The sequence below is a fragment of the Caretta caretta genome, chromosome 3 (genome assembly GCF_965140235.1).
Source record: "Caretta caretta isolate rCarCar2 chromosome 3, rCarCar1.hap1, whole genome shotgun sequence".
Lineage (NCBI taxonomy): Eukaryota > Metazoa > Chordata > Testudines > Cheloniidae > Caretta > Caretta caretta.
In genome coordinates this window covers 102,050,168-102,066,052 of record NC_134208.1, presented here as the reverse complement: position 1 = coordinate 102,066,052, position 15,885 = coordinate 102,050,168, and the positions used below count along the sequence as shown (strand labels likewise).

General features: G+C 42.4%; 1 protein-coding gene across 1 annotated transcript; it reads left to right on the top strand.

Annotated features, from left to right (window-relative positions):
- The first annotated feature begins 3,735 nt into the window (after window positions 1–3,735).
- On the top strand, window positions 3,736–4,901 carry LOC125634983 (trace amine-associated receptor 7a-like). The gene has a single exon (XM_048846303.2). It carries the CDS (start codon window positions 3,765–3,767, stop codon window positions 4,788–4,790), a length of 1,026 nt encoding a protein of 341 aa, XP_048702260.2. The 5' UTR covers window positions 3,736–3,764; the 3' UTR covers window positions 4,791–4,901.
- The last annotated feature ends 10,984 nt before the right edge of the window (window positions 4,902–15,885 follow it).

Here is a 15,885-nt window from a genome sequence, read left to right as displayed (position 1 = left end):
CACTTTTCAGTCCACTGAACTGCATTTGGTTGTTTTTTCTGTCAGTGGAGTGGCAATTTGGCTGTAGTGTGGTACAAATCATTGGTAATACCCGGCCAAGCCCAAGAAGGATTGGACCTGCTTCTTTGACTTAGGGACAGGCCAATTTTGGATAGCATTTACCTTAGCCTGTAGGGGGTTGATAGTACCTTGACCCACCTAGTGTCCAAGGTATGTTACCCTGTTTAGGACTAGTTGACGCTTTTTTGCCTTAACGGTTAATTCTGCCTCCCTTACATGCTGGAAGACAGCTTGGAGGTGTTCCAGGTGTTCTGCCCATGAATCTGAGAATATAGCCACATTGTCGAGGTAGGTGACTGCAAATTCCCCAGACACAGCCAGAAGGTTATCTACCAGTCTCTGGAAGGTGGTGGGTGCATTTCGCAGCCCAAAAGGGACCACATTACATTCATACAGCCCTACATGGGTGATGAAGGCTGACCTTTCCTTGGCTGGGCCATCTAGTGGCACTTGCCAGTACCCCTTAGTTAAGTCTAAGGTGGAGATGAACTGGGCATGTCCCAGTTTCTCCAATTGCTCATCTGTACATGGCATTGGATAGTTTTCTGGGCAAATTACAGCATTTAGTTTACAGTAGTGCACACAAAAGCAGATTTCCCCATCTAGTTTGGGAACCAGAACAGCTGGAGAGGCCCATGCACTCTCAGAGGTGCGGATTACAGCCATCTGTAACATATCCTTGATCTCCCTTTCTATTGAGGTTTTGACTTGAGGAGCCATCTGGTAGGGTTGGGCTCTAATTGGGCGAGCATCACCTGTGTCAATGGAGTGGTACACCCGTTCTGTCCATCCTGGAGTGGCTGAAAACATTGGCGCGAAGCTGGTGCACAGCTTCTGGATTTGCTGTTGCTGCTTACAGCCAAGGGTAATGAAAAGGCTCACCTCTTCCATGCCACTGTTGCTTTTTCCGTCATAGTAGACTTCTTCAGGCCATTCAGCAACACCTCTCTCCTGGTCTGTAAACTGGAGAACCTTGATTTCTTGGGAATAAAAGGGCTTTAGAGAATTAACATGGTATACTTTAGGTTTTAGGGTTGGGTCTGGGAACACTATGAGGCAATTAACAGCTCTCAGATGCTCTCGGACCATAAATGGCTCCTCCCACGACACTTCCATCTTACTGGCCTGGAGCGCTTTCAGGACCATGACTTGGTCACCTACTCTGAAGGGAATGCTTTCTTGCACATTTATCATACCAGGCCTTTTGCTCTTGTTGAGATCCTGTAGGTTTTCTCAAGCAAGGGCTAGAGCGTCCTTGAGGGTGTTTTGCAGGTTAGTTCCTGGAGAAGATGTAACCCCCTCCCGTTGCTGCTTTACCCAAGATTTTGGGTGAAAATCCCAAACTGGGATGTGGTACAGCTCTGTAGCCAGAGAGCAACTGCTGCAACACTAGGGTCCCAAACAAATAAAGGGAAGGGTTTTTCCCCCATTTTAAAAAGTTCTACCTTCCCCTTGGCTCTTTTGGTCAGGTGCCCAGCCCTTTTATTTTATCTGTGGGCTTGTTAACCCCTTACAGGTAAAGCAAGTGGAGAACAGACCAAGAGGAATTTTTACAGCTATCTGGCTGGCTGGGTGTCCATTAAAGGGTGCTACCCACCCCCATCTCCCCCGCCTTCATGTATCACAACAGTACAACCTCAGAGTTATGGACACCTAGGAAATGGAGGCTGTCCATAACTGAAATGTTTGTAACTCTGAACAAAGCGCAGTTTGGGCTCCAGATCCAGCAGCTGACATTCCAGACCAGGATTCAGCAGCAGCTAAGCTCTCTACTGAGCCCTGGCATGACTTTGCAACCTTGTGGGGGGAGGGAAGGAGGGCAAAAACAATGTGTCACCCTCCTGGCTGAGGTTAGAGGGGTAAAAACAGCACATCCTCCTGCTGGCGGGGGGGGAGGGGGGAGGCAAGGAGTGAAAGTAAGGTTTCAGAGAAGACGCTACCTACGCAGACAGGAAGGGTTCTCCTGTTGGTGTAGGTAATCCACCTCCCCAAGAGGTGGTAGCTAGGCTGATGGGAGAATTTTCCCATTGACCTACTGCTGTCCACAGTGGGGGTGAGATTGCTTTAACTGCGGCAGAGCCCAGGGGTGTGGATTTTCATACCCCTGAGCAATGTAATTATACTGACATAAGTTTGTACTATAGACCAGGCCTAAGGGCCTGAACACCACTAAAGGATTGACCTGCATTTCTGAGAAACCTATAAGCCATGGAGAATATAGGTTTGGAATGGAAGCGCCATCTCGACCATACTTCTACACCTACTCAAACTCATTGAGGAAGACAGGACCTAAATCATATGTGGCCCACAACTCCTTTGCCCTCAGCAGCCCAGCAGCTGCACAGTCCCCCGGCAAGTGGCCTCCAGGGTGCCAGGTTCAGAGCTTGCTCCACCAACTTTACACTTGCAGAAATCCATGGGGCAGAGGAACTGCACTGGACCACAACAGACACATCGGGATAACACAAGCTGCCTCAACCCTTGCTGCATTCTTAGGACTGAAATGAGTTTAGCCCAGAGTGTGGAAAAATGGCTAAAATATGAGAGAGAGAGAGAGAAAAATACCCACTGCAAGATTAATAAAGGTGGGATAGATTTTCTTTAACACACGTACCATTGGCTATGACCTCAGTTTCCTTAGTCAGTATTCCTGACAAAGCAATTTACAGTAATAATACTGAGATAACACCTGGTTGCTGTGGGAACCAGTTAAATTTGCCTTCAAAAAATAAAGGAAAGACCCCATAATGAGACTTAGTTCAAACATAAGCATGACAGTATGTACCTGGTTAAATGACTGTCTTGTGATGAATCAAAGTAGATTGCTTAATGATGGTTTTTTTTCAGAGTCTACATATCTATCAGTGTTTACACCATTTGCCAGAGGGATTTAACATTATGGGATGATCGCTAAATTTCCCTTATGTTTGCTGTTTTTCTCTTCACACCATCCCTCATTTTTGAGAGGAGAGCATGTAAGTACGTTCTCATTAACTTTGCTAAGACAGCCTCAGGAGTGGTGAGGTATTGTTTCATGGTCTCTGTGTGTATATAATGTCTTCTGCAGTTTCCACGGTATGCATCCGATGAAGTGAGCTGTAGCTCACGAAAGCTCATGCTCAAATAAATTGGTTAGTCTCTAAGGTGCCACAAGTACTCCCTTTCTTTTTACTGAAAACATGCATCTCTTCCTGCCTTCTATTCACATTTTAATCCATGGTTCTATCTGAAGAAAAGCTTCTCAAAAGGTAAAGCATTAGCAGTCCATCCAATTACAAGTGACATCAATGGGAGTTTTGCAATTGACTTAAATGGAAAGATCAGGCATCGAGGAAATGTAAATAAATATGAATAGGTAAAAACAAATTCTATATTATAGTACAGGAAAAACTTTTCAATTATAAAATATTTTTGCTACTTGTTTACATATTTCAAAATGCCATTGAAAGCTGTAGTTACAACAGATATTTTGATATGTTCTATTATTTACTTCCTAGTTACATACACATTTTTAGTCTACTGATGGACAGAATGCAACATTTTGGAATTACTGTACTCTCACTCATGTTGACTTTAATTCTCTTTTTCAGAAAGATTTAAAAACTGAAACGCTTGACCAGCCAGTGCCACAACACTGATGTACACCATTGGTATACAAACGCAAACTCTAAAAAGTTCAGAGTAGTTAACAACAAAAGCACAACATGACTTCAGCGCTTCTTCAGAATGAAGAAACACAATATTGCTTTGAGAGTATTAATGGATCCTGCTATAAAACATCGTGGTCTTCTGGAATCCGCATAACTTTGTATGTTGTGCTTAGTTTTCTGACAATTCTTACACTAGGTGGAAACCTAATGGTAATGATTACAATTGCTTATTTCAAACAGCTTCACTCTTCTACAAATATTTTGCTCGCCTCCTTGGCATGTGCTGATTTTTGTTTGGGTCTGACTATGCTGCTCTTCAGCAGTATAAGATCTGTCGAAACATGCTGGTATTTTGGTGAAACATTCTGTAGATTCCACAGTTGTTTAGATGCATCTTTTTGTTATTCATCAATATTTCACTTGTGTTTCATCTCTGTTGATCGTTACATTGCTGTTACTGATCCTTTAATTTACCCTCTCAAGTTCACAGTGCCAGTTTCAGTCATGTGCATAGCTGTTACGTGGACATTTTCCTTAGTATACAGTTTTTCTGTTGTCTTCACTGGGGCTAATGACAAAGGGATACAAGAATTAGTAAATGCCCTCTCTTGTGTAGGAAGCTGTCAACTTGTCTTCAACAAAACATGGGTGGTTGTAACCTCTCTCCTTTATTTCATACCTTTCTTTACAATGATAGCACTTTACAGCAAAATCTTTGCTGTGGCTAAACGACAAGCTAGAATGATAGAGAGAAGCAACAACACCCAGTCACCTGATAACTACAGTGACAGAGTTAGCAGAAGAGAGAGGAAAGCTGCTAAAACCCTGGGTATAGCTGTGATTGCTTTTTTGGTATGTTGGTCACCCTTTTTTATAACTGTAATAATTGATGTTTTCCTTAACTTCATAACTTCACCCCTTCTCTTTGACATCGTGGTTTGGTTCACTTATTCCAGCTCTGCCATTAATCCTTTGATTTACTCTGTCTTTTATCCTTGGTTTCGAAAAGCAATGAAAGTGATTCTGAGCTGTAAAATGCTCCGGCTCAATTCTTCAACAATGAATTTGTTTCCAGAATGAAAACCTATCCGCTCCTGCACAAAGCTACTCAACTCAGATTTCACAGTCATTGTCCTTTTCATAAAATCTAGCTGTGTATTTCTTTTGCTGGATGAAATATTGTCATCTTGCTTTTATACTTTGTAAAACTTTTTATCATTGTGAAAAACTGGTTTATCACATGATATCAAGACAATTTATTTACAGATACTGTTAATATTATATTATGCTATGAAATAATAATAGAGCAATGTCCACTGGTTGTAATTGTGTGACTGAGAAGACAGAAAGGCCATCCAGAATTAAACAAAGGCAAAAAAAAATATCAAAAATTGGTTTCAGTGCAATTCATCTGTTTGTTAGGAAGTGATAACAATACTGAGAAACAAATGTTTTTCCATACCTTTAAAACCTAGATAGTATATTTTACCAAATCAGTAGTAAACATTAATATTTTATACTTATATATTAGTGTCAACCTATGTTCAAATTCTTTACTTATACTAGTGAATTAAGTCCCCCTACACCCATACGGAATGGATATTATTATCCTCATTTAATGGGTAAGAAAATTGAATTTCAAAGGGAGATGGACATTTAACTCCCTTAGGCTCCATTGAAAAACCCAAAGAGATCAATGACCCAATCCTGCTACTTTTTAAATTGGTGGCAAAACTCCCATTGACTTGTAATAGGAGCAAGAATAAGCTGGAACTGACTTGCCCATATTCACACAGGAAATGTCCAGCTCTGTGCCTTAACCACAAGGCCAACCTTTCTCTCGGGGAAGGATTGAGTAGAAATAAGACACTTTCATGTGTGAAGAATCCTTGTGCACTGGGAGGGTTCTAATAATAACAGTCACTAAAAGAAAACAATAAACAAAGGTGAAATCCGGATGCCAGTGAATTCAATGGTAAAACTGCCCTTGACATCAACAGGACCAAGATTTTACACCTGCTGTTTTGAGAGAAAACTGTCTTTTCCATTACAGGAGAAAATCCAATCACAGAATAGTCTTCTGTGTCACAGCAACCTTCTAAGGGCTTGTCTATCCTTGAAAGTTATTCTGGTTTAAAGTAAGGTGTGAATTTAAAGTGCAATAGCTAGCTATTCTACAATATCAATTCCAGAAAATTTCCGATATGGACAATCCCTCAGATATTTCTTACTGGCAGCAAGGGATCTGGATTTCAAACACTTGCTACAGAAGCCCTGGACATGCCAGTTGTCAATGAGAAAGATTTGTTAGTTTGCAATATTGTCGTATTACAACAATACCCGCTTATTATCTGGTTTGCTAAATTGTAAGTTAAGTAGGAGCATGCCACTGACTTTACTGTAGCTGGTAAGTTAACTGTGTATCACAAAAACTAATTTAGATTGTGTTCATAAAAGCTTCTAAAAGTTTAATTTACAAATTCCAAAAATAAATTTTCTTTAAAGTACAATTTGAGTGGCAAGTATTCCCTGCCTGCTTCAAACTGCATAGCGTGAAACTCTCCTCCTTTCTGAGGTTATTAAAAAGAAAATAATAATAAATTTCAGTCCAAACCTTCTCCCCAGGCTTGACAGTTCTCAGGGCTCTCCATGTAGGAATTCTCTGTCCCAAGCCATACATCCCTCTGCCTAAGGAGCCACTCTTACTTCCTTCACCCCCAGAGTGGAGTTAACAAGCCACAAAGCAGTGACATGGAGTCAGCAGATATAAATTAGCATCTTCACAACAGAAAAAACTGTGCCTCCTGCTTATATCCAAATCATTAATGAGAGCATGAGACATATTTTATAAATGTCCAACTGACCCAAGGCTTTAAACCAACTTCAGTCGCTCACCGCCTCTGCAAGAAAATGTACTTGGCTATACATAGCAATAGAACGACAACTGACTTTCAGTTGAATAAACAACATCTTACTATTAATCAAATATCATATAAAATAGTGCCTCTACTTCGAAGTAGAGTATCTGTCTACTCCCGCTTCTCATGGCACAGCCTTTTGACTGGGATAGGCAGGTTGCCCACTTCATCCTGCCTCCTTCAGAAGCAGCCACCTGTAGCCTCTTCACTGGTTCCTATCCCTGGACCTTGCAGAACACCATTTTTCTGCAACTCCAGAGGTAAATCTCGCAAGATCCAGTGTTTGCAAAGTATGGTACGTTCTGAGACAAATACTGGAGAAGCCCAGAGCTCAGGGAAATATCCATGCAGCCACAGTGGCAGGATCCACTGGCTATTCCCTTATTTCAAAGTGTTTGTGCTAGCTGAACAGACTTGAATTAACCAAAGTAAAACAAGCAAAACCCAGTCATCATCACAAAAAACACAACGGGTAATAGTGAAAGGAGAGAAAAGTAAAGCTCTGTTAGTATTCAAAGGAGCTCTTCTGGGGTTTTGATCACCATATTTTTAACATAATATATGTTTTTTTCTTGATCTGACAGTCCTGCTGATTCTTGTGGGCTGATAATTTTGTTAATTATAAGTTCTCTGTCAACTCTGATTTATGCCAGCTTTTATCTTTGCTTAAGATGCAGTGCAAGAAAGTCCTAAAATTTAAATAACTGGTGATTGTTCAAAGCTGAATTTCAGACTGAAAATCTGTCTAGAGGCTGTGTTTGAACAACAACACTAAATCCTTCTGTCAGTGAACCCTGGGGCACCTTTCTACTCTTCATTTCTTCTAAACCTTTGTAGTTTCTTTTTTTCAGGTGAAGTAATGTTAAATATAAAGTCATAGTGATTTTGTAGCATGATTAAGAAAAAACAGAAATCTCAGACAGAGTGGGGCTGCATTGTGCTAGGCACTATATAGTCAAAACAATAAGTGACAGCCCAAGCTCCCCCCCAAAGAACTTGTGTTTTAAAAGATAAGATATAACAGATGGATGAGACAAACTAGAGCATGGGCAAGGTAGGGAGATTGAAGGGTACTTGAGCACAGACTTAAGAATGTAGTGTGGGATTTTCGAAAGCATCCAGCATGGCCTAACTCTGCTCCTGTTGAAGATTAAGTCCCACTCTAAATAATATGAAAAACACTATGGAGTGTAAATTTGTTTAAGTGGTTTAAGCAATACATGTAATTAGCTTCTAAACTGTTTGGGCCATGGACCATCTTCTACCATATGTTTGTACAGAGCCTAGCACAGTAGGGCTGAGATTTCATTAGGCACTACTTTAACACAAACAAACAAACAAATAAATAAATGCATATAATAATACTTTATTGTTATTCATTGGACACATCTGCTATATGGTTTATCATCTACGTATTTATCATTAGTTTTATTGTTCAAAACTGAAGATAAAAGAAGAGACTGTAGAATGGGGGGAGGTGGAAGCGGATGGGCCACAGACCCTTGTCTGATACTGCAGTACTCATGGGCCAATGGCAGCCCTCCTTGGAGAAGAGGGCTGCGACTGATCAATCTTGAGACCTCTAACAAGCACTCGACAGAGTTTTATACTGCAGAATGCTAAATGAAACTTTACACGACCAACCCACGCATCAGGGTCTGATCAGTTCAAAAAGCACATTAATCTTTCCAGTTCACTTCCAGAACACCATACGGAATACCCATCCCCATTTTGGGTGCTGGGAAAGACAGCTCTTCATGCAGCCTTTCCCACAATAAGGAGGAATACAGAATGACTGGGGGGCAGGTCTGAATTTCAGAGGTGCTAAGTACCACACCTTCCATGGACTTCAAAAAGAATTTTGGGGACTAGTAGCTCTGAAAATCGCCCCCTCCTTCCCGTTTTTCCTCTCATTCCCCTTTGTTTTCCTCTGCCTAATATGGGCACATGAAACATGATTTTGCTTCCAGAGGAGCAGAGAAGATGGTACATAATCAGACAGTTATTTAACCCTGAACTCAGCACCCAAATGCTACAAGCAGGGAGGCTCTAGAAACAAATAGAGGAGAGTCTGAGACAGACTATTGTTTAGAAGTATTTTTCCCCCTCCCCCTTGGGGCAATTGGGTTTGTTTTGTGATCTACCTCTCTTGCCACCCTGTAACATCCTTGTGGCAACAACAACAATTGCCTACAAGGAACAATATTAGATAAATATTTAATGTATTTTTATCTGCCTTGTAACGTAAAATAGCTGCTGGAAATGAGGAGAAGCCAGCACCATGTGCTCACTGGGAAGATCTCCATGGTTCCACAGATAGCCTGCAAACCACAGTTTGGGAACCTCTGCTTTAGAGCACAGGCATCACACACTACCATCAGAAGACATGAAAAGTAGACAGAGCTGTCCATATGCTGTGAATCAAAGTAAATTGTCCCCCAAGTTCCAGACAAAATGTCCTCTGAAAAGGACATTTTTGATCATAAATACAAATGCAAAACAAAATACTGGTAGGTATATTGCTTTGGGAGAAGGGTTTCTCATCTCAGCTGAGTCTCTGTCAATCAGGAGTGACTGTACTGAAATCAGTAGAGTTATATAAGTGTAAAACCTATGTGAGATCAAAATCAAGCCCAAGATCTTCAGTTATGCCATCTAGTGGATAATACTGGGTTATTCTGAATATTTCAACTGTAAGACAAAGAAAGCAATACAAATTGCAGCATTAAAATAATGGCTAATCAAATATTAAACCCACAATCTTCTTTGGGATCTGTAGTTTCTGCATTGGAGTGTTGCTCTTTTAAGACATCTGAAAGCATGCTCCGCACCTCATCCCTCTCACATTTTGGAAGGCACTTCAGATTCTTAAACCTTGGGTCGAGTTCTACAGCTATCTTTAGAAATCTCACATTGGTACCTCCTTTATGCTTTGTCAAACCTGCGGTGAAAGTGTTCTTAAAATGAACAGCATGATGAGTCATCTTCTGAGACTACTAGAACATAAAATATACGGCAGAATGAAAGTAAAACAGAGCTGGAGACAAAATACTCCCCCAAGGAGTTCAGTCACAAATTTAAGTTAATGCATTTTTTTTTAAATGAGCATCATCAGCATGGAAGCATGTCCTCTGGAATGGTGGCCAAAGCATGAAAGGGCTTATGAATGTTTAGCATATCTGGCACTTAGATACCTTGCAATGCTGGCTACAAAAGTCCCATGCAAATGCCTGTTCTCACTTTCTGGTGACATTGTAAATAAGAAGTGGGCAGCATTATCTCCCAAAAATATAAACAAACTTATTTGTCTTAGTGATTGGCTGCAGAAGAAATAAGACTGAGTGGACTTGTAGGCTCTAAAGTTTTGCGTTTTTTTTTTCACAGTGCAATTGTGTAACAAACAAACAAAAAAAATCTACATTTGTAAATTGCACTTTCACAATAAAGAGATTGCACTACAGTACTAGTATGAAGGAATTGAAAAATACTATTTTGTTTATCATTTTTACAGCACAAATATTTATAATCAAAATTAATATAAAATGAGCAGTGTACACTTTGTATTCTGTGTTGTAATTAAAATCAATATATTTGAAAATGTAGAAAAACATCTAAAAATATTTAATAAATTTCAGTTGGTATTCTATTGTTTAACAGTGCGATTAATTTTTTGAGTTAAACCATATGAGTTAACTGCAATTAAAATAGTCCTGATGCATAGGGCTGACAATTAAAGCCCAAACAGCAGCACCAACCTAGTGCCTGCTCAGTGTTACACCTGCAGGTATGATTGCTCCTGAGCAGGACTGAAGCAAGGCAGGCACAGACCTTGTTCCCAGCCTCACTCCTGCCCTGCTCCAGTCCACTCCACTGCATAATTCCTGTGTCTGGTTCTGACCCTGAGCTCTGGCTCTTGGTTCCCACCTCTCTCTGACCCTCGGCTCTGACTGATTCCTGACTCTGGCACTGACCATCAGTGCTGTTCCTGGCCTCTGTCTCCACCTTTGATCACTAGCCTTGAGAACCAGTGCTCAGACCACTTGGCCTGGCTGCCCCACCCTGGTCTATAACACTTCCTAACACCTGTCACTTAGTGGTTGTCTTATGCCTTAAAGCACAAAAAGTTTATAAACTTCCATTTTTAAAAATTTAATTTAAATGATGATATTCACATTCTTTTTTGAATACTACAGGTAATATCTTGTGGCAGTAAGTTCCACAGGTCAGTTATATTTATGTAAAAATAATTTAAAACTGAAAAAAAAATTATCTGCCTTTCAATTTTTCTGAAGAGTTCCTTTGCTCTTATGAGAAAGGATAAACAGAAGTGCATGATATACTGTTTGTTATTTTGTATACCTCTGTCACGACCCCTCATATGTGTCTCTTCCCTAAACTTCTTCAATGCTTAGCTAGACAGTCTGATGTAGCAATCATTCACCATTTGGTCCGTTCCTGTACAACAGCGAAGGCTTGATGGCCTGATAGTTCAACATTGGAACAGACTTGATGAACCCATCTAATAGGGATTCTGCCTCTGGGCCGTCTTCACCCCTTGGTTGGTGGAATTTTATCCCGGACGTTACAAGCCACCCGGACAATGACATTTGCTGGAACATCTTGCGGCGCCCTTGTGACATGTCTGAAAAATGTAAGGCGCTCCCTGCAGACAAAGGCCCCAGTATTCTGTAGACCCAAGTGACCATAAACATCTGCATTATAGATGAAGTCATTCCACTTTATTCCCAATACATGATGCTGACATTGTGTGGAAAGCCTCCAGCTTTGTCCAGTCTGAGTGGTGTAGTGTCCATTTTTCACATCTGTACACCAGTATGGGAAGGATACAGCTCAAATAAATCCTGAACTTGGTTGTCATACTAAGATGATGTTGATTCCATATCAGTTGTAAACAGCCCATGGCAGATGCTGCGATACCAATCTGATGGAGAAACTCTGTGTGAGAATTGGAGGAACAGGTAAGTATAGAACCCAGATACCAAAAGCTGGAAACTGATTAGATGGATTCATTGTTCAAAGAGATTGGAGTCACAGATGGACCTGGTCCTAGACTTTGCAGTTTTTTCTTTGACCATGAAACACGGAGGCCAGTCTTAGCTGACTTCTCCTCCATATGCTGGAGTGCCTCACAAAACCTGTCGGGGTTCTGTACTAAAAGAACAATGTCATAAGTGTAGTCAAGGTCGGTGAGCGAGAGATTACCAATCTCAATGCCTATGGACCTGACGGAATGCTGCATTATGAAATCCATTGCCCAACAAAAAGAGTGCAGGGGCCAGAACGCAATCCTGCCTAACACCAGATACTGATTTAAAAGGCGCTGACATCTGGTTCCCCAGACAGACAAACATGGGCAGTGGTTCCATTATGTAGCTCTCCAATCAATCCAGCAGAGTGGTAGAGACGCCTATGCCCTTTAAGGACTTTCATAACGTGATATGGTCTATGGAATCAAATATAGTCTTAAGTTCGACATACATCACAAGTTCAGGAAGCCCCTGCATGTAGTGTATCTCTGTCAACACGTGAACGGCCAAAATGGCATCTAATGTGGACCTGTTCCTCATAAAGCCCGACTGCTGGGGATGATGCTTCCAATGTAGCAAAGGCTCCAGGCGTACCAGAAAAACATGCACAAACACCTTCCCTGGAATGGAGAGCAAGGCGATCAGCCTACAGCTCTTACATTCACTGTGCGGTCCCTTGCCTGTATACAGTGAGATCACAATGCTGTCCTTCCAGGCATTTGGCAGGGTTCCAGTTCTCCACACCAGATGAAAGCTGGCCAGAAGTGATTCTGCTACAGGATCAATAGCACATTTTAGCACCTCTGAGGGGATGTGATCAGCACCGGCTGCACACCCATTTTTCAGTTTAAATACAGCACACTTCACTTCATTCAATGTTGGTGCATCAGTACAAATGTCTGGATCTGGAACTGCAGTGGCTGCCAGATCATCCAGCTCTGAACAAGTGGCAGCTGAAGGATGGTTCAGGACACTAAACGTTCCAGCCAGTGAGAGAATCTCATCATCCAATTTACATGGATGGCTTTGGCTGTCATTCAGGATGCCGTTTGTAGTTGACTACCTCTTGACCACTGAGGTTGTGAATGGTGAGAAATGCTGGCTTCAAGTCACCCCTGGCTAAGTCAAATTCGACATCATCCAACACTTGGTTATACTGTGACTCACGATCGCGGAATGCCAGGGTATTAAATTTTCTCTTCAGCTGATTATGACTATGCTTATCACCATGCTGATAGACTGCAGCCTTCAATTTAATTATCTGGAAGGCCTCCTCCGATAGCCATGGTCAGCAAGCTGGATGCCTACAGGCAATTGTCTGCTCAGCAGACTGGTTGAGCGTAGAAGTGAACAGGGATCAGGCAACCTCCATGTCATCTGGCAGACTAGTTAGAACTGAGAATCTGTTGCTGATGCCAGTACAAAACCTGTTGGCTAAATCTGTAACAGAATGTGTCGATGTCAAACTTCTTCATCATCGCAGAGGGTTTACCTGCTCATTGGAACATCAACATCATATGGGGGACCACTAGATGGTGATCTGTGTTTGCCATGCATTCCATACCACCATATACTTGTCACGCAATTGGCATCTCTTCGCCACCTGCAATGATGTGGTCCAACTCCTTCCAAGTGATGCCATCACGAGAGATCCATGACATCTGGTGTATGTGTCACTGCTTGCACCATTACCCAAGAATGGAAAGATTCTGCGGGGCACAGAATGTAAGCAAGTGGCGAGAGTTATCACTCGTTGTGCCTGAACCATAATGACCAATGACTTATTCAAATCCAGTTCGCAGGGAGCCAGTATCTGCATTTAGGTCACCCAGGATCATGAGATTATCATATGGAGGGACTGTACATACTAGATGTTCCAATTAATCACAGAAATGATCTTTAACTGAGTCAGATTCCTCTGTCGGCACATAGACTAGTATGAAAGTGATGTTACTGTGCCGATGTTTAAGATGTGCCATAAGTAAATGAGGAGACATGGGTGTCCAAGTTGTCAGGGAGGACTTGGCCTCGCCTCGCAGTCGCAGTGCTACCCCATATAAATGATTGGGGCTGCCAGAATACAGAAGTAATCTTCCACTTCGTGACATCCGTAATCTATCAGCCTTGCTTCTTAGTCCTGCGACTGATATACCAAGACGGTCCATTTCACATTAGACAGTGACCTGATGACCATGCCTGTGAAGAGTTCCAACATTCCAAGTTGCAATTTTGGTGGACTGCCAGAGATCCCAGATACTACTGGATGCATTGTCACCATGTACTGCAGACGAGCCTGCTGACATCAGAGGACGCACGTCCCCAGGGGGGCTTTGACACAAACCTGTCATGTTTGCACTGAGGGGAGATGGCACCGACAAGGCATCTACAGCTGAAAATAAGGCATGGGCTTTAACCCTGGTGCTGAGTACTAGATTATTCATGGTCAACAAACAAGAGCGAACGATTATCCAGGGAAATACCTCGTCCCACTGGGATGAGACTGAGGCGCAGTAACACGACCCTTTTCCTGGTCTACCAGTACTGGCTTCACACTGTGTAACCTGAGCCGTTGAGTCTCTCAGTGACTTCCTTCACCTCAGGTAGCTAGGTGCCCTGCATCTTCGCAACCTGTGTTAGCCATCATTTTCAGGGTTCATGTTAGATCTGTCCACCTTCACATAATACCCAACGTGATATTTTGGACAAGCCTTCATCACTGATGGCATAGCTCCAACAAGCAACCCCCAACTTCAGATGTTACACCCCCCTCCGTCACCATGAGGTACAGGTCGGACTTGGGGGGGGGTCTTCTCTAAACTACAGTCTCAATCTTGTCACCTTTTGGTATCTTGTGACACAATTAAGGTGGGCCCCATCCTGTGCAGGGCAAGTGTGCATTCCTTCCTCGGGGAATAGGGGCAGGTGCATGTGCCCTACATGCCTATTTACCCCAACTCAAGTCTGCACATCTGGGCTTAGCTGTGGAGTAGAGTTGCCCAATGGACAGAGTCTATGCAAACACCCTGCTCATTCAGGGTAGTACAGCCTAGCAGCTGGAGTCCATGAAACATCCCTACAGTGTGGGTCCAATGGCCAGAGTTCATGGGGGCCGCTGGCAGGAGGGCTGGTGGCCCAGATAGAGGGGCCCAGGCCCACCCAACTCCACTGGGCCCTGATCCAGGATATTAGTATCAGTGGAACAATCAGCTAACTGCTCAGCAGGGAGTCCCACCAAAACACACCAAGCGTATCTTGGTGGGAGATACCACTGCGACACTGCCCCAGGTCACTTCCTACCACAGTCTCGGGCGTTGTAGTCCAGGAGGCTTTGGGACCTCTTAGTTCCCCAGCACTGGCCGCTCCCTGGGGCTCCATGGGCTGCTGGGGTCTGAGGCGAGGGTCCCCATCTCCATGTTCCTCTGGCACAGGCTAGAGGCCATCCTTAGCAGGCACTCCTAGCACACAAACTTCCCCACGAGCATCTCCTCCTGACCGAGCTGAGCTGCTCTCTTTTATGCATAAGCTCCTTCCCATCCAGTGCGGGGCAAGTGCGCCCCGTCACATACCTCTAATAATATATCTCATCTCCAATCCCCCTGTATTTTTGCTATATCCTTTTGGAGATGAGGTGACAGAACTAACACACAACTCCAGGCAAGAGCATCACATTGATTTATGTAAAGACATTATCACTTTTTCAGTATTATTTTTAATCCTATTCCTTATGTATTCTAACATTATGTTTGCTTGTTGATTGAGCAAAGGTTTCCATTACATTGTCTACTTGTATACCCTGGTCTTTTTCCTGAGTGAATACAATTAACTTAGAACCCGGTAATGTGCATGATTAGTTCCAGTTATTACTTCCAATATGCATTATCATGCATTTGTCACCATTGAGCTGTGGTCTGCCACAAGCATGAAATCAAGACCCTGCAAATAATCTTATGAACCTCTGCAGCCTCAAACGTTTCCACCAAAACTGTTCTTTGCTATCTCCTCTCCAAAGGGAAGTGGCCCAATATTTCAATTTGAAAATCTGTTCATGTTAGCTGTATCTTTGTAGTAAAATCCCATGACCTTTCGTTAATAATCTGAAAGTCAAAGTATGTTCACTGAAACCTTCACTAAGGTTTGCAAAACTTGTAGGAGAACTGAGGATAAGTTTTTCATAAACCTTGATGGAGTTTCATAAAGAACCACTTCCTT

Bases quoted from the DNA above. Each gene is read 5' to 3' on its own strand.
- LOC125634983 (XM_048846303.2), top strand. From the start codon at position 3,765: ATGACTTCAGCGCTTCTTCAGAATGAAGAAACACAATATTGCTTTGAG.